Genomic DNA, 19,617 nt, shown 5'->3' with positions numbered 1-19,617 from the left:
GCCTGGTTACAATATGCCCGACAACACCTTGACACGCCTCACAGCTTCTGGCACACTGTAATTTGGAGTGACGAGACCAAAATAGAGCTTTATGGTCACAACCATAAGCGCCATGTTTGGAGAGGGGTCAACAAGTATTGTGCTCCTTGAAACAACCACACCATCCTTTTCCAGAGCAGCTTGTATTTCTCCTGAGGTTACCTGTGGGTTTTTCTTTGTATCCTGAACAATTCTTCTGGCAGTTGTGGCTGAAATCTTTCTTGGTCTACCTGACCTTGGCTTGGTATCAAGAGATCCCCGAATTTTCCACTTCTTATTAAGTGATTGAACAGTACTGACTGGCATTTTCAAGGCTTTGGATATATTTTTATATCCTTTTCCATCTTTATAAAGTTCCATTACCTTGTTACGCAGGTCTTTTGACAGTTCTTTTCTGCTCCCCATGGCTCAGTATCTAGCCTGCTCAGTGCATCCATGTGAGAGCTAACAAACTCATTGACTATTTATACACAGACACTAACTGCAATTTAAAAAGCCACAGGTGTGGGAAATTAACCTTTAATTGCCATTTAAACCTGTGTGTGTCACCTTGTGTGTCTGTAAAAAGGCCAAACATTCAAGGGTATGTAAACTTTTGATCAGGATATATATATATATATATATATATATATATATATATATATATTTGTCTATCTCTTTCTTCTACGCTGGCTTCTACTGCAGATATTGTTGACTTTTGTATGACAAATTGCTTGCCATGCTTCTCATTTGTAAGTACCTTCGGATAAAAGCTTCTGCTAAATGACTAAATGTACATTTGTTCTTCATGAGAATCATGTCTGTGAAATTTCAAACTGACCAACAGCACTGAGCTTTTAACATTCTAAATATTTATAGATTGTTGCTAAGCAACCACAGTGCTGTTCCATCCTATAACTGAAATATTAAATGTGGCCACAAAAATAAACTGCATGCAAAAATAGGTGACTTTTCACTGTGAAACTGGACAAAATTATAACTGGAAAAATTATAGCTGTTTAAAAAATATATAACTAATAATAACCCACAAAAAAAGCAATAGGGCTCCAGCAGCTTCGCTGTTTGGACCCCTAAAATGCCTCAATGAGCAGCTGAAACAATTAAGTATTTAAGCCCAATCCATTGTCTAACTTATTTTCTGACCTATTCAAAAACATTTCACTCTCAAACAACACTAAAAGGTGCTTGCAATCTGTTTGCCTTAAGGCCATCAGCATAGCATAATTGGCCAGTTTTAGACACTTTAATAATTAACGAGGAAAAAGGAGCACTTTATCTCCCCCCGAGAGATGACAGATCACAAGGAGTTTTCAACTGAGAGAGGGCAAACTGTCAGCTCACAGACTGGGACTCAGAATCAGTATTATTTTTGATCAATCAAGCAAATTTAGACCGAATACAGTAGAGAAGCAGCTTCTCCATCACCTGGTCTAAAAATACATTTGGCAACCGAACCTGTGACCTTACACAACCGCCAATGTGATTTAAACGGATTACAGCACACAGCAAGAGACCTCTTAGTTGAATTACATTCTGTTTTCAGCATAGAAGGATCATGGGTTTTATGAAGACAATGACAGAAACACAAGCTTTTTCCTGAAAAGCCCCTTTATTCTTATTGCACGGAAGGTGAAGTTGGCACAATACACATGAGAGTATGATTTAAAATGAAACAAATGAAACAATCAAATCAATCAACATTGTTAAAGGAAACAAATTCTTTAGTTTCAGATTACCTGAAGCTGTTTCTGGCACCTGTGTTTAACACTGAGTTATTGTTCATAAAGAAAAGACTTGCTAGAACAATACAATAAACATTACGAGTAAATGGACCAGCATTCTGTATATCAGAAGCACTTTGGAGTCCTGTGCATTGCTGAGTCACAGCACAAAGCTATTCCACTTTTGGAAATTAACATGTATACATGCTTTTACAATACTATTAAACTTAAAATTATTGTTATACTTTAAATAAATAAAATATTGGTCTTACATAATGCCCTGGTGAACAGTACTGATTTAATGATAATCATATTTTAAGACGAACAGACAAATACACAAGTTTTTATCTAGTTGTTCAGAGGCACTTAGGCAGTTAGGACTTGAATGTAAACCGATACAAAACAGTTTAGAAGAACAATCAGAAAGAAAATCATCTAATTATATTACAAACATTTTATTCTTTAAGGGATACAAAATGCAAAGTGAAAAGTAAAGCTGTACTAACAAAGTCTTTTAAATATAATTACCCATGGCTTACAGGCAAATGTTAAGTTACAAAAACTTCACAACTGAAGCTTGCCACATGCAAAGGAGTGCCACAAATAAATAATAAAAAGGGGTGGTAAAAAGGATGAAATGGTTTGAGGTCACAAAAATAACCGATGTAGAAAACCATCATACTGGATCAATTGATGGTATCGGACTGATGATGCACAGAAAGCTGATCCAGTGTCTGCAAATAATGTTTCAAATGTTTGGTAATTGGTTGCCTCTCTTAGCCAGCTGACTGATCATCAGTGCCACATGACAATTTCCTGTGCAAGTCAAAATGCAAAGAACTCTTTACATTTACCCTGAGAACAAATGGGGTGTCTGACAGACCACACTGGATTAGACAAACAATTTAAGGCACAACAGTTTAACACTGCTTAAACACATATAGATAATAAACATTTAAATATAACTCACACGCACTGTATAAGATTAAACACAGTATTAACAATATAAATTTGAGTTTTAGCTTTTTCACATTCATTCTCAATGACTGTCAAAACCACAATGGGTCCTCTGCATAGTCCACCTAGTATTCAGCATAGTACTCTCTGCTCATTGTCATTCCTTTTTTCACCCAGTTTCTCAAACTTGCGCTGTCATTCTGGTCTTACACATGAACTTTCATACATCTCATTCTCTCTCCCTCTCTATCTTACAATAACTCAAACTGGTCTGAGATTCTTCTTAGGTGGGTTCTGATTTAGAGCTTTGTCTCAGGTCCATGTGCTGATAGAACAGGGAAAGAACTCCGTATTCTGGCAACCTCCATTGCACACAGGTGTCCGAATACTTTATTATACCAATCAGGAGAGCGCCCCCTGTGGGACAGATATAATAAGGTTAATATTCATTAATGTTCAGATTAATGATAGAAATGCAATTTTATACGTGTGCAGGCATATGCCAGTTGTTTTTGTTCAGTACATTTAGAAGAATAAAAATGTACATTTGCATGGAGCAATTTGCCTTATACATTTTCTACACCAGACGAGAGCAGTGCATCACATCAAAAGCAATAGAACCCATTATAATCAATGATGCTGTCTACACTGAAAGCTTCCATTGCAGCGCATTGAGTTGCGCTTACAGTAAATGTGTCCCCCATTCCATTTTGTTCTGCACGCACAGGCGCTACTACTGCCAAAAACACAAATAAAAGATTTAGAACGTTTGTCAATGTGTAACAGACGCACCCAGTGAAGACAGCGTGTTAGTGATGCACAGGGTTCCCACAACTTCTCACCAATCACTTTCCACTATTCGAAGACTTTTCCAAGACCTTTCCAAGACCTTTCCATTCGTTTTGGGGTTACTGAATAAGGTTTTTTTAAAAAGCATTTGTACCAATTGCAGTCACAAGGTAATTTCTAACCGATGAAACATTTTATAACTGAGCCCAATTTAAAAATGTATATTGACTATAGAAAATTTCAATTCCATGACTTTTCCAGTCCTAGAAATAACACTTTTAAAATTCCATGTTTTCCATGACCGTGGGAACCCCGAATGTATAAAATCATCCATAGAAGCTGTGCACCTTACCGTAGATCAGCCCTGCAATAATGTGTTAACCGGGACCGCCCCATTCCGCATGGCTCAATAAGAATGCGTGATGTCAGCAGCACAGCCCGTAACCCTGCCTCCAGCTGCACATTATCGTGGTCAACAGAGGATGACACAAGAACACACACGCCCTTTGGAAGATCACTACACCACCGTCTGAAACACAATAAATCCTAAACTTAGATAACAAAACATACACAATTTTGCACAACACACACACATTTACTGAACAAACACATTTTACAAACTAGAACCAAAGTATACACTCTCTACATCCATACAGCAGCCATTATCAAGCCAGTATTCCACACAATAGGCCACACCTTCTCTCTCCATCTTTGTGCAGTTATGGATGTGGAAAAATAACGAGTGTTAAACATATTACAATACAAATTGTGGTGTGTGAGTATTTTGCATCTATGTACCTGAGCACTATGAAGTTTCTGCGAGGATGGGGAGCCATGCTGTCCGTGATGTAATGGAGGACCTCTGTGTTGTTCTCCAAAGTTTCAATGACTCGACTGTGCAGAAGATCTTCATCCCACAGGTGGCGCTCTCGCAGAACACGCTGCAGTACCACTGTAGGCAGGGCTTCTATCTCGACCGAAACACGCCATAGGCGCAAGGGGTGCCCTTCCCCAACCTGCAAACAACAAATCATAGCATGGTTTTGCTTAGGCAAAATAGCTAACTAGAATAAAGCAATATTACCTATGGCCGAATCACAGCCGTGCTGATAATAAGTACAACAGAACTCTTGCTAGTGTGTCATTACTTTCAAAAAGCAGTTTCATAAACAAGAACCTAATATTGATTGAAAAACACTATTCACACCAAAAGTAGTTATGATCCTATAATGATTTTATGATATTATTGATATAATGATATTTGAGGGAATTACATTTAATACCTAATTACAAAGTTTGTTTGTAAAACATGCATTAGGTCAACAAACAGCAGGGGTTTTAAGAGGGAATATTGCTTTACACACATCACTAGTGTAATCAGTTGAACTGTATGAGTGGTAATTAGAGCTAGGCAATATAGGTCAAAACAAATCACATCCTTCTGATAATACTGGATGTATATTTTTATGTTTATATACTTGCTCTGCAAGGGCTAAAATGGTGTTTTTTAGAGCAACCATAGTTTGGACCAAACAATTATTGCAAAGTAGATGAAAAATGCAACAGCAAAAATACAGTTAAAATCTACTTAAAAATAATCAGGGCATGTTCTTTCACTTATGAACCCATGGAAGAATAATATATGGTCACATTTGTTAAAAGGAATATTCCGGGTTCAATACAAGTTAAGCTCAATCGACAGCATTTGTGGCATAATGTTGATTACTACAAAAATAAATTGATTTTTTTTTTTTTTTAATGAAAAATAGAGGCAAAAATGGAAGTTACAGTGAGGCACTTACAATGAAAGTGAATGGGGCCAATGTTTTGAGGGTTTAAATACAGAAATGTGAAGCTTATAATTTTATAAAAGCACTTACATTAATTCTTCTGTTAATACTCATGTATTATTTGAGCTGTAAAGTTGTTTAAATTGCCATTTTTACAGTCGTTTTAGGGTTTGCTGACATTACGTCGTCATGGCAACAAAATTGTAAAATTGGCTACATCTTGACAGAGAAAAGGTTAGTAAGCAATTTGATAAAACTAAAATCATGTTAATACACATATTGTTTATGTCTTGTGGCTATACTTTTGAAAAAGTATTTTAATATTTACAGATTGACCCCATTCACTTTCATTGTAAGTGCCTCACTGTAACCCAGATTTTTCCTTTTTTTTTTTTTTAAAGGAGCGGCACATGACATGTTGTAAAAAGCTTTATACAAATAAAAATGACTTAATATCTTATTCAAGTTATGGACATATACAGTAGCTTACATCAGCAAATTTTTGCTAATTTTCATTTGTGTTTTACAGTCTCTGCAAAGTACAGTAATTCTATGAGATTATGAGTACCCCTACCTTTTTATAAGCCAGATCAGTGTTATTTGGTCCGTGGGCATGGTGCCAGCCCTTACTCCGCTCAGAAGCCTCTCTGAGAAGACACTGGATGTTGTCTTCCAAATAAACCCGATAATCCACAGGCTCGCCCAGGGTGTTGACCCCGAGCCCATGCAGAGGCAGCGGCTGGGCATCAGCCGCCACATACGAATTCGTTGACTGCATCATCATTTCATGAGGGATCTGTACAAAGAATCATAGGGACAGAAAACTGGTCAAAATTTAAGCCACGGCTGAGATATATAAGATGTTAGATGATTGAATGTTTTGCCTGCAATGCATGTATACACTGAAATATGGATACATAGACGTGTAAGCACATATCAGAAAATTAAATATATATAGGTGTCCACCTGAAATAACTTCTTGCATTCTGTGATCATATGACTAAGGCATTGCGTGGCAGCCATGTTCTCACTCAGGTCCTTGTGGTCTGGCTTGGCTACACCCTTCCTGCTCATGAGCCTAGAAACAAATGAAAAAAAAAATAAAAATAAAAAAATATGTAGAAGAGAAAAGACATAACTAGCCAAGAAAACAAACCAAGCAAATTACATTTGCTAGCACTGACACACAATTTTCTGATGATCACTTTGGATGACTTTGAACACTTGTTTTCTTATTATCTTGACATGAGTGCAAACATACACACACATACGTTTACACATACCTTGGTGAAGCTCCATCTTTCTTGGAGGCGTTCAGGTGCAGTATGGAGGGGGCGAGACAGACAGCCAGACTATCTGCAGTCATCTGGTTCTCCTGCGCAGATGCAATGTCACTGAGGAAATACAGCAGTGTCTGCAAAACCTCTCTGTTCTCATCAGGTAGCAGAATCACGGCTGCCTGCACGGCCTGTAAACGCTGTTCCGGTGGAACAACTACACACACAAACACACACACACACACAAGGGGAGAGAGCTGTAGAGCTAACTGAAGTAATTGTGTGTTTGGCACATTAAAAGTTGTCAAATTTCTAAGACTGTGTGTGTGTATGTGTGTGTGTGTGTGTGTGTGTATAACTCACACTGGTATATATGCAAGAAGGTGTCTGTAAGTTTGGAGGTGAGCACGGGTTCAGGCAGATCCCTAAAGTACTGTTTAATCAGGTCAGCCACATCGTAAGCTGATTGGCCCTGGTAGGTCACATGATCAGGGGAATTCTCATTGAGCTGCCGGAGAGTCTGGATGCGGGATTTCACCCCAGATTTCCGGAATATTCCCACCTGAAAGAGAGAAGCAGAAGTAAGAAATTACAGAAGTCTGTGTGGGTTGCTTTCCACAAGGAGAGAAAAACTTGAAATAAACAAGCATGTGTGTGTTTATACATATGGACCTTCTCCAGACACTGGCTGCGTAGGTATCTCATTGCCTGCTGGATGCTTTGTGGGAGGGGCTGACCAGTTCGCTGGACGTTTACAATTGGTGGAACCCCAAACACATGTTTATCTTTGTAATCTGGAACTTTGGAGCGCTTCATAAACTTCGGAACCACCCTGACCAATCAGAGAGAAAATAAAATAAATGAAATTTTATTTTGTGCAATCACATAAATTCTAGGCATACAATGATAACTGTCCAGGCACAGGAGACCTGACATATATGAACAAATATATGCTGAAATTGGAAAGCATCCATTCAGTTGTTCGCTCTTATTTTAACTTATGTTGAAGTGCTGTTGCTCCCAAAATTGAAAATTCTCTCATCATTTACTCACCCTCATGCCATCACAGACTTTCTTCTGCTGAACACAAATGAAGATTTTTAGAAGAATATTTCTGCTCTGTGGGTTCTCACAGTGCAAGTGAATGGTGACCAAAACTTTGAAGCTCAAAAAGCACATAAAGGTGGCATAAAAGTAATCAATTTGACTCCAGTTGTTAAATCCATATCTCCTTTTTTACTATCAATCTTCACTTTCACTTTCAAATTCTTCTTTTGTTTTTGGCGATTTACATTCTTCAGCTTATCATTACTGTGACGAGGAGGAGGGCGGGGTTGGGCCGTGAGTGTGCACGGCCGGCCCCCAATCGGGCTAATCAGCCGAGGAGAGGGATAAGGCCGAGCCGGATGCGGCAGTTCGACAGAGAGAGAGCCACACGCAGCTGCCATGTGTGTTTATGCTTGTGTCTTAAGTTTTCATTAAACATTATTTTGACTGTTCAGCCGGTTCCGGCCTCCTCCTTGCCCATTTTAAACCCTGTTACATTGGTTTCAAAACCCGGGAACAATTATTTATTGGGCAGGAAGGAGAATTTAAGCCCAAAGTATATTTCAGTCAAACAGGACACGACACAAATCTCGTCATCAGCAGAGTGCGTGAGCACTGAACGCGCGCGTAGCCCGATTTCTGAACATGCAGAACGCACATGCGCCTGGAGTTATTTGCACTAATTAGTGGGTCCACAAGGTGGCAACACTCACATTTGAGCCATTGCTGTCATGAAGAAGTGCTAGTAGAAGATGCAATTGCTGCTAAACTTCAGGAGATGAAGGTAAAAACAACAACAGTGGATGTGTGCAAGTCAAGAGCGTGTGTGTGAGGAGGTCTGGAGATACCTGCATTTGTATAACTCGAGTCTGAAGGAATATATAGACATCTTTATAAACCCCTGAAGAGAAAGTCTGGTGTATTATAGCAGTCCTAGTGCGCATGCGCCAACCGCTTGTTTATGCGCACACAGTTGTATGGAGTATACTTTGACAGGCTCGCGTTTGACTGTACACAGAGGCTGAGCGTTTGCGTCAAAATTGAAGTTTACCTAGGGCTATATAGTAAAAAAGTATTTAAATACTGATCGATAGATTGATCGATAGATTTAAACACACTGGAGGCTTATGGATTACTCTTATGCTGCATTTATGTGCTTTTTGGAGCTTCAAAGGTCTGTCACCATTCACTTGCATTGTGAGGACCTACAGAGCTGAAATATTCTTCTAAAAATCTTTATTTAAAAGAAAGAAAGAAAGTCCTACATATCTGAGATGGCATGAGGATGAGTAAATCATAAGAGAATTTACATTTTTGGGTGAACTTTCCCTTTAATATCACAGGTAATCAGAGCAGCATCTATCTTCAGTACAACAGCGTGATATTGCTTTTATACAACAGTTCTATAAACAAGAAGTTCATATTAAGTAATTGACATTTTTGACACAATATGGCAAATTATTTTGCCTATTTAATGAAAATAAGTTCCAAACAAAGCAAAAGCTGGATCAACCCTTGCACGAACTGACAGCCTGTCTCAAACACAACGAACACAGACAAGCTAAGTGATACAAAAAGTGAAAAATCCCAATGCTGTTACAGTATGCTACATATCAGCACTCTTGGAGCACTGCTTGTCCATTCAGACCTAAGATCTAAACTGACCGTTGTATAATTATGAATATACGTCAGTTCACATATATGTACTTATGTATACAGGAGGAAAGGAGGTGGAAAATTTACTCATTGCAATGTCACATCATTGATGGATGTATGCAAATCACAAAAGCTGGTCACTCACAATAGAAGTGAGAGATAGAGAGCAAATGAATTTGCTCTATATGTATAAATACTGTGAAAATGGGATCGCATTGCCGCCAGTAACATTGACATTGATGCAGGTCTTTGACTGTGGGGTGTGTGTGGAGGGGGAATAAGAGGACAGATAATGCCTCCACAGTGCCTGCTGCAGATTGCAATGAATCATCCATTAGATCTGAGAGTCATGACAGGCTCTGATAGAACTATAAACTCCTCATCTGAAGTCCTTTCCCACAGCTGGAGTTTAAAATGGACAAATGCAAAAAATTATAAACCAATATGCACTCTGTCCTGCAATGCCAAATAAAAATGACTGGAGAATGAAAAGTGTGTGTGTGTGTGTGTGCATATGTCTGCTTGTGTGTACATAAATACGACTGTAATTTTAGCCCTGCTGGCAGAGTTACAGTAGATATGGAATATTGCTAATTTTCATAAGCAATAAAAAGGCAGCAAAGGGAACACACAGAGAGAGAGAGAGAGAGAGAGAGAGATGTGGTCATTAACTGCACCTGTTAGTACAGTTTTTCTAAACTGATTGTCCTATTAAAAAACTTTTTGGCAGAAATGAGATTTCTTCCGTCTGACATAAGAGCATTAATACCAGCCTGACCTTATGAGTCAGTGAGCGTGCGGACCACATCAGTCTGGGTATACACAGAAAAACATTTTATGTATGTAAACATGCAATGATGTGCAATCTTAAGCCTGTTTCACACTGCATGCATAAGCGGCACTGCAGTGTAAGTGCAACAGCAGGCTTTTGTTGCACACTGACAGCATTTCTGCAGCGTAACAGAGCTGCATAAAATGGTTAACGAGAGTTAATTTATTAAGAACCATTATAAACTTGATCATTGAGAAATCTGATTTACATGAGGACAGAAATCACATTTACATCTAAATCGTAATCTATACGGAATGGAACCCGACCCCCAAAGTGTAGACTATACGGCGCTTAAATCATCTGGATTCAGTTAGACTTACTGCATAGAAAGTGTTGTTTGCATGACTGTCACAGTGTGTGTAATTTTGATAAATATATTTATGGTGCACTTTCAACATGTTTTCTGCCGAGTTCATATGGACCAAAATAACTATGCGCAGCTTATGCTGTTTACACATATGGTGTGAAACTGGCCTTAGACATTCTTTAGAAAAAAAATGTGTGACTGTGTGTGTGTGTGTGTGTGTGTGTGTGAACGAGATTGTTGTCTTACCAGTTCCAGCTGTGTTTGTTGGTATCTGTGTGTTTCTCAAGGATGGCAGTAAGCCGTAAGAGGCTGAACTTCTGCAGCAGGTTGAGCTGGGCAGCCGATTGCCTGTTGATCTCTAAAGACGCAGAAGTTGCGCTCGGCCGATGAGAATTTTGGAAACTGTGCCAACGCAACTTTCTGACCATGCAGAGAGTGGGGGTAGAAGGAAAATGAGAGCGAGAAAAACAAGAAAAATTAAAGGATGAAAAGATAAAAATATAGCGGCACCAAAAAGTATTTGGATCCTTAAGCCAAATGTAAAAATGTAGATAAATGTCTTTACATTATACAGTATAACAATATATTATACCCTGTGGCATTCATTTTAAATAAATATAGCACAGACACTTTTCAAGAAAAACATTTCACAAAAAGAAGTTTGTAAGGTTTTACATTTTAAAACAATACATAAACTGTTCAAAATTCAAACACTTTCTGGTTGTCAAACATTACTGTAACATGTCCATAGTTAATGTGTTGAACCAGGAGTGTAGCTAGTGGGGTGAAAGGTACACTTCCATAAGTAAGGCAGTTAAACTTCTTGAAATAAAGTGACATTATGTGACAAAAAGCCTCAGAGGAATTATGGGGGTGTTCAACTGAAAGTCATAGGACCCCAGGGTTCCACACTGTTCACCAGGGATGAGCTGGATTATGTGTTGGCATGATGTGGGATTATATTTTAAATATGGAAGAAACTATTGAATCCCAAACATCCAAACTAAGATGAGCCACAAGAAGACCTTAAAACACACACACAGTTGTCACTGTCACCTGTCTCTTAGTCCAGTTGTGTTTATAAAGAGACAAATTGTGTGGCCTGTATCTCTCTCTCAGTCAAAATCTTTCACATCAGAGGAAATGTCTTGTCTGGATAAGTGCCAACTACACTAACGAGTGTAGACAAGCTAGAATTTCCTCTTTCTCTCAGGGTGCCAACACAGAGCTCAGATGGAGTGTTTGATGGATAGGAATGCTTAAGATTTGCTTTTGGGGTGCAAAAAGAGCCATGGCTGTTTAAAATCAAGTGGTAACAATAGAGCAAATTGGATTTCCAGAAGTACAACTGTACCCATCTTTCAGAGATTGGAGAGTGCATTTAAATGTTGCCAACTTTTGGTTGCATGACAGTTTGCCAACGCTTGCATTTCGCAAACCCTTGCGTTTCTCCTCTACGTTCTTGCACTAATCATTGAAATCAATGGATTCGCAACGTTTACTGGCCTAATGTAAACTCTAGTGTATAAGGTCCCATCTCACAAACACACTCTCTCAGTTTCACTATTACTTACCTGCTGGGTCTCGTAAGTGATGCGCCCACCCCCGAGTCCCTCCTCTCTCTCATTCCTCCTCCCTCATTCACAGAGTTTCCTGTGCTATCGTAATCGCTTGCTGTCGTCCCAACATCCGACATGGATCGTTCATCGAAGTTCAGGCTACTGGGTAATGTTGTGTCTGTCATGGACTCAGTCTCTACATTTAATTGGTCATGTTGTTGAAGGCCAAGCGAGCGAGACCATTCGTCAATATTGTGCTGTAGCCCATGTACGTGCTTTAAAATGTCGTCAAGTTGCTGGAAGGTTTTTTCTTTCCCTGGGTCGAATATGTCACATGGACTCCTCGGCGCCTCTGGGACATTATCATAAATGCTTCCAATTGAGCTGATTGAATTCCTCCTCCTCCCAAAACCAGATGAGAGAAAGTCTTGTGAGCCACTGCGACTGATGCTTCCATCCAATGAAAACTCTCCATCTTCTCCTGGCCAGTCAGTATGGTCAGGACTTTGAGAAATGGAGAATGGACAGAGGCTCTCGATTGACAGAGATTTGGGGAAAGTTCCAAGTTTGTGATCAAAGGGGAGGTGAACCACATGTTCCTCTTTCCTCAGACGGTTGCTGTGATTATGTAACTGGTAGTCCTCCAGGTAAAGGCATGCTCTGTGAGGCTTGTGCAGAGCTTTCTGGCTCACATTACTGCGGCATATCGTGTGTGACTTCCACGTAATATCTTTGGCGATTTTGCAGTTGCTTGTGGTTTGTCCAGGCAAACTTGCATCCGATGTGCACTGCAGACCTGAGGGTGGCTGGTGTTGATTAACCATTGAAATACTCATAGGCAGTGTCTCTTTCTCACGTTCCCTCTTCTTTATAGACTCTCTCCTCCGTAAGAACGATCTAGAAGGCCGCTTTGCCTTCTCTCTTACAGACGGCAATGAAGATGAGGATCCAGCTTCATAGTTTTCATCTTGGCTGGATGAGACACAAATTGACGATGAGCCCTCACCCACCACAACCTCACTGAATGTCGCAACCTCCGGAGAAGTTGTTTCCCGCGCACTGTCCAAGCTCAAGCTGCTAGCGCTGAGGTCAAAGGTCAGCGAGGTGACTTCTAGGAGACTGATGTCACTCAGAACGCTATCACTACTCCCTGAAGGTCTTAAGGTGGAGGCCCTGTTGCCAGGTGTGACAGGGGTGGGTGAGAGGGTGCGGAGTCGAGACCAAGTTTTACTCTCACGCTGAAACGCCCAGCGGGAGCTAAGAGCACATGCGTCATCCTCTTCAGAGTCCTCACTCTGCTGAGAGTAAAACACAAACACACACATACATAGATAATGTTAAGCTTTTTCTGTTTATGAAGTAATTAAGGGGTCGTCTTTGATGTACATATGCCAGGTCAGGGAAACAGCAGCTAAACCAAGAGGTCCAAATTAAACAGCTGAAAATAGCATACACATAAGGCCATATTTCAAAGAGTCTTATCATTCATCTTAATTTTGAGGGCTACTATCCAGCAACAGTCAGAACTAATGACAGACGTGAAAACAGCAGATGGCAGCAGACCAATATAACACATGTTGAATTAGAAGTGGACAGGATGTTTGTGTGTTTACCTGTTTACAATGGAAATGAATCTCTAAGCTCATTGCAGCACATTTGTTCAGGGTTGTTAGCCTCCTAAACACACAGACAGACACAGAGAATGCCATATAAAATGATCTTTGACTTTGATGTAAATTAAATGTACATTAAAATCACAAATGCACAACAATACTGCATACAGAAATAAATTTCAGACAATGGCATGCAGTTGTTGGTTGATTGGGTGGTGTAGCATAGTGGTTCAAAATCTGTTCTAATAACTGAAAGGTTGTAGGTTCAAACCTGGTGGGTTGCAATCCATGAACTGTTACCAATTTGTCCTTGGGCAAGACACTTAACCCCAAGTTACCCTAAGGGGACTTTCCCTTGAATTAGTGAACTACTGTTTCTTTGGATAAAAGTGTCTGCTAAATGACAGCTTACTTAAAGTACATATAGTGGCGTAAAAAAATCCATTCCATTTCGTTTGAGTACACTCCAGTCCAAAAGGGGGTCAAAAGGATACTGCAATCACCACAAGATCTTAGGCTTCCCAAAGACCAATTTAACACCTGCACATAGTGTGTTCTTGTATCACAACGTGCCAAGAGAAATGGAGAACAAATAAGAATAGCGATTATTAAAAACAGTTTTCAAAACTAAGAACACTATTTATTTGTTTTTTCCTTGTGACAATTTATCCAAGTCCCAAAGTTCAGCATGCTCAGTGAGTGGGTGTGCGTCTATGTGGGTGTTTGTGTGTTTCTTGTTGAACTAGACCTGATAAAACTCCCAGCTGAACTGCATTAATGCCATGCTTGACAGATTGATGGATCTATCAGCCCATGTTTCAAGAATGGCTTGAACTTGACTCCACTGCTCTCTCCATCTTTGCCTGAACAGCTCTGACATGACAGTACTTTTGTTAGAAGTAGAGAAGCATTTATCACCATGTCATTATCTGATTATCGGACTGTTTACAGATGCGAGTGGCCTCATAAATACAAGACAGAGAGACTGAGAGAGAGAGAGAGAGAGAGAGAGAGAGAGAGAGAGAGATGCCTTTATGAGCATTCTGATCTCTCAGTTAATTAGTCCACTCAATGCATGTTATGTTCTTAAACAAGCTCTAATTGTGTACAAGTAGGATGAACGATTCCTGTGTGTGAGTCTCTTTTACTCCTGATTTTGCTGAAAAAATAACTGGAGTACATATATAGCAATAGAATAAGGCTGCTTAATTAATCAAATAAATAATCCAGAATACGATAGGATTACAATTAACTAATCGTGAAAAGTGTAAATTAAAGCATTCTATTTTGGTTTACTCTCGTTGCGTCCAAAATTTACAACGTGTTCTTTTGCAGTGGTTGAGTATTATATCCAATTACAGATTGTACATAAAGAATATGGCATGGAGTTTGCCCCATACAAAATAAGTATTTTACTAAATGTAAAAAAAAAAAAAAAAAATATCGCAATTACAATTACAATATCAAGGGAAATAATCGACAATTACAACTGTTTCATAATCATTCAACCCTTCAAAGAGATGTATTCAAACCACCCTGTTTGTACATGTTTCATCTACAAGACACAGAGCACACATACTATCTAGTTTGTTTTCACTGATGTAGTCGTTCTGCACCAATGGCCATAGGATTTTTGCTAAACACATAAAGACACAAACAATGTTTGGCACCAGTGGCAACAGGATTTCTGGTAGGCATAATGCTTTTTCTGCATGACAGACCAAAACTAATCCTAGAAAACAGAAAATACACACACACACATTTGTGTTTGATGTGGCATGTGAGACACAGATAAAAAGGGTCTGTGTTCGTATGTTTCAGCACATCAATACAGAATATTAAACTAATTACACTTGGTGAATAATAATCAGTATGAAGACAATAAGGATAAAGAGCACAAACAATGGAATACTCAGACACTCACAAACACACAAACATTCAACACTCTAGACTCTTTTGTTTTTTCATTGTAAAAATCATTAGACCGCAAATTTGTTAGTGAGATAGTCTATCCATGGAGGGAAACAAAAAACGTAGAATAAGAAATTCTTTAGAATAGTGACCAAACAATGAAAATGAGGAATCACAGATCACACATAAAATACATGAGACTGCATCTTTCATCTTTTCTAAACCCTTGTTTTTCTTTTACTTCATTTTTAAAAGACATCCATTAATCTAAATCAGTCAAAGAAAAAGAAAAACACAAGTTTTGAAAAGCTGAAAGAGGCAATCTCACCCATTTTATGATTCTGATTCCTCATTAGCAGTTTTGGATTATGGGCACTATTCTGGAAAAGATGGCTTTTTGTCTTATCAGACAGCAGGGCGGCACTCAAGACCATTAGAATATATCTGAGATCCAAATGTGATTCATTTTCTTGATGAGTTTTTAAAGGAACATTCCGGGACCAAAACAAGTTAAGCTCAAATGACAGCATTTGCGCCATAATATTGATTTCCATAAAAATTAATTTTGACTTGACCCTCCTTGCAAAAATCTGGGTTCCAGTGAGGCACTTACAATGGAAGTGAATGGGGCCAATCCGTAAACATTACAATACTCAATGTTTCAAAAGTATAGCCACTAGACATAAACATTCATATTGTTAGTGCCTCACTATGACCTCGATTTTTGCTTTTTTTAAAGAAAAGGAGGGACGAGTCAAAATAATTTTTTGTGGTAATCAACATTATGCCACAAATGCTGTCGACTGAGCTTAACTTGTATTGAACCCGAAATACTCCTTTAACACTTTTTGACAGAGACAGTAGAGAGGGTACAGAAAATTATTGGGGAGACAGAGAGCGTGCATGGGATAGGGACACAACTTGGGATCGATCCTCTCCTACATGAGCATCACAATCTGGAAGTAGCAGCAACCGCTACGTCACGGCTCCAAACTAAACATGTTTTCTACGGTTACACAAGGGAGTACGGTCAACTGCCACAGTAATATAGATATTTATTCATTGTTGAAAACATGTTTGAAGTACAGGATGAATAAGCCTCGTACAGGATTCCAATAAACAGCTGACTGACATTTTACCGCAGTATTTTCGCAGATATAAATTTAGTAGTCCATTTCATCTTAAAGCTGTTTGCCAACATGGCAACAGACTGAGGTATTTGCTCAGGTAGTGAGACAGACACTGTACAAAGCCACTTGGCAGAGAGACAATAAAGTATCTTTAAGTGCACTACAAACCTGTTGCGGCTGAAGAATAAACAGATGAGCTCATCAGCTCACTAACAGAATAAGGCCAGAATGCATTCAAATTAACCTAAGTAGTAACTCTGCAAAAGGAGATTGATTTTTATATTGTTGTTGTCATAAAAGTCGATAGTCACCTTAACCTGGAAAAGCCTCGTTTCCACATACTAATAAACATATAACCATATACAGAACTAATGGCTGACAAATGCTGGTGGCTTATGGCCGATATAATGACTAACATACACTCACAGACCACTTTATTTAGGAACACCTGTACATATTCATGTGATTATCTAATCAGCCAATCATGTGACAGTAATGCAATGCATAAAATCAAGCAGATACGGGTCAGGAGCTTCAGTTAGTGTTCACATCAAGCATCAGAATGGGGAAAAATGTGATCTCAGTGATTTCGACCATGATTTCGATGATTGTTGGTACAAGACGGGCTGTTTTGAGTATTTCTGTAACTGCTGATCTCCTGGGATTTTCACGCACAACAGTCTCTAGAGTTTACTCAGAATGGTGCCAAAAAAACAAAACAAAAATCCAGTGAGCGGCAGTTCTGTGGCCAGAAATGCCTTGTTGATGAGAGAGGTCACCAGAGAACGGCCAAACTGGTTTGAGCTGACAAAGTCAATGGTAACTCAGATAACTGCTCTGTTCAATTGTAGTGAAAAGAATATAATCTCAGAATGCTATTCTGAGATGCAGGTTGGGGCTGTTTTGGCAGCATGAGGGGGACTTACACAATATTAGGCAGGTAGTTTTAATGTTATGGCTGATCGGTGTATACATATTATATATATATATATATATATATATATATATATATATATATATATATATATATATATATATATATATATATGTCAAGAGTACATGTCTGCAAATTCTAGGCAAAAGGGTGACTACTTTGGAGATGCTAAAGTATAACACAGTTTTGATATATTTTGGATTTTGTTTAGTCACAACGTAATTCCCATAGTTCCATTTATGTTATTCCATAGTTTTGATGACTTTACTATTATTCTAAAATGTGAAAATAAATAATAATAATAAAGACTGAGTGTTTCAAAACTATTGACCGGTAGTGTGTGTGTATGTATGTGTGTGTGTGTGTGTGTGTATATATATATATATATATATATATATATATATATATATATATATATATATATATATATATATATATATATTAGTTTAAAAGATGAAGTGTGTAATTTCTGTGCCTCTAGCAAAACATAAAGAATAGCAAAAATAACTCTTTTCAAGATTGTTTCCGGAGCTATGACACAGAACCCAGATTCCTTTTCAACACAGCTTTAAATGTAGATATCTATGGACATGCTTCCATGCATATGATTTAGAGTTGCAATATTTCAGACTCCACTTTGTGTGCGTGTGTGTGTGTGTGTGTGTGTTTCAATTCTCTTAATTTATGGAACTGGCCTGATGTTTTTTCTCTATCAGTACCTACCAGCCAAGCATTCTGTGTGTAACTAGTGCCTTTGGGATAGATTGCATATTCTCTCTCTATCTCTCTTTATCTCTCTCTTCTTCTATCGCCCTAAGACCAGGGCAGCATTTGCACCCTGGGAAATGTAATTTTCTCCTTTCTGTTTATTCGCTATCTTTTAGAAAAGGCCATTCATTCCATGACTTGTGCCGGATTGACCGGTCACTTAATCACTTATTCCACAAGGAAGGTTGAAAAGAAAAAAATTATTTCAGAATAATAAAGTTCAGAATAAAAAGGAAACACAAAACAGTGAAGCACAGGAAGGCCTGCTGACACAAGCAACCCATCTCCATGGTGATTAGTGATGGGTACTGAGAGCAGTGGTGGGCCGTGCATTTAAAATCTAGGCCTTCAGTGTGATTCATGCCATTAAGAAAACACAGTTTCACAATGAATAAGACACCCTATGCCTTCGGGAATCATACATTATGTTGAAGCTAACTAATATTACCAATTGACATTTTAAAAACAAGTCCACACACGAAAGCCAGAACTTGAAATTACACTTAATGCTCAAGCAAGCCTAATTTTAACTGCAGCATGACTGTTTTGTGAAATGAACATCTCCTGAACAGACATTTAAAAATCATAATTTTTGTCTACCAAGGAGGTCTATAATACCTGGAAAAATCGTTCTAATAATATTTGCGATTTAAATGTTGCTTGCAATAAATTTCGTTTTGTCAGGGTACATGGTTATGCTGCGTTCCATTCAAGTTGGATGTGGGATATTCCTACTTGATATCTTCGACCATAAATGCATTCCATTCCCTGATATTCGGAACTGCAACGCTCCCTTTAGCTTAGCAGGGGTTTGACTCTCATTAGAGATGGCTCATAGCAACCCAATTGATAAACAATGCTGCAGGTGTACGATTATCAAAAGAGATTATAATGTTTTAAACACCTGTTTCTGCAGGCGTTTGTTAAACAAGCTTTAATATCATGTAATGTCAATCAAATCAAATCATTTTGTCACAACCATATACACAAGTGCAATAGTGTGTGAAATTCTTGGGTGCAGTTCCGAGCAACATAGTAGTCGTGACAGTGATGAGACAATTTACAAAAACATCAGATTTACAATACAATTTAAAATCTAATATACACATAATTACACATAACACAATATACAAATAATAACATACAATGTACAGTATACAATACACACAATATAGAATACACATTATACAATAAAAAAGTATATATAGTATATATAAAATGTACAGTAGGTTGTATTGTACTGTATTGACATTCAGTCGGTTGATAGTAAGTTGTTAAGAGAGAATT

The 19,617-nt window shown here is 38.4% G+C and overlaps 1 protein-coding gene across 5 annotated transcripts in view; it reads right to left on the bottom strand.

Moving 5' to 3' along the window:
- Window positions 1–1,635: 1,635 nt before the first annotated feature.
- The window catches only part of stard8 (StAR-related lipid transfer (START) domain containing 8), a 75,962-nt gene continuing 57,980 nt past the window's right edge, over window positions 1,636–19,617 (bottom strand). For 4 of the 5 annotated variants that reach the window (XM_051671681.1, XM_051671698.1, XM_051671668.1 and 1 more), the window contains 11 exons: window positions 13,588–13,651; window positions 11,990–13,272; window positions 10,662–10,835; window positions 7,246–7,405; window positions 6,937–7,135; window positions 6,580–6,790; window positions 6,263–6,374; window positions 5,871–6,092; window positions 4,305–4,522; window positions 3,859–4,035; window positions 1,636–3,134 (listed from right to left, as the gene is read on the bottom strand). In XM_051671681.1, the coding sequence (XP_051527641.1) occupies window positions 3,017–3,134; window positions 3,859–4,035; window positions 4,305–4,522; window positions 5,871–6,092; window positions 6,263–6,374; window positions 6,580–6,790; window positions 6,937–7,135; window positions 7,246–7,405; window positions 10,662–10,835; window positions 11,990–13,272; window positions 13,588–13,651 (2,938 nt within the window). In that variant the 3' untranslated portion in view covers window positions 1,636–3,016. The remainder of the gene's footprint in view (window positions 3,135–3,858; window positions 4,036–4,304; window positions 4,523–5,870; window positions 6,093–6,262; window positions 6,375–6,579; window positions 6,791–6,936; window positions 7,136–7,245; window positions 7,406–10,661; window positions 10,836–11,989; window positions 13,273–13,587; window positions 13,652–19,617) is intronic. The other variant, XM_051671671.1, reaches the window with a different exon arrangement.

The sequence above is a fragment of the Myxocyprinus asiaticus genome, chromosome 3, assembly GCF_019703515.2.
Source record: "Myxocyprinus asiaticus isolate MX2 ecotype Aquarium Trade chromosome 3, UBuf_Myxa_2, whole genome shotgun sequence".
In the NCBI taxonomy this organism is placed as follows: Eukaryota; Metazoa; Chordata; class Actinopteri; order Cypriniformes; family Catostomidae; genus Myxocyprinus; species Myxocyprinus asiaticus.
The sequence above is the reverse complement of the archived record's forward strand: the minus strand, read 5'-3'. Positions and strand labels throughout refer to the sequence as shown.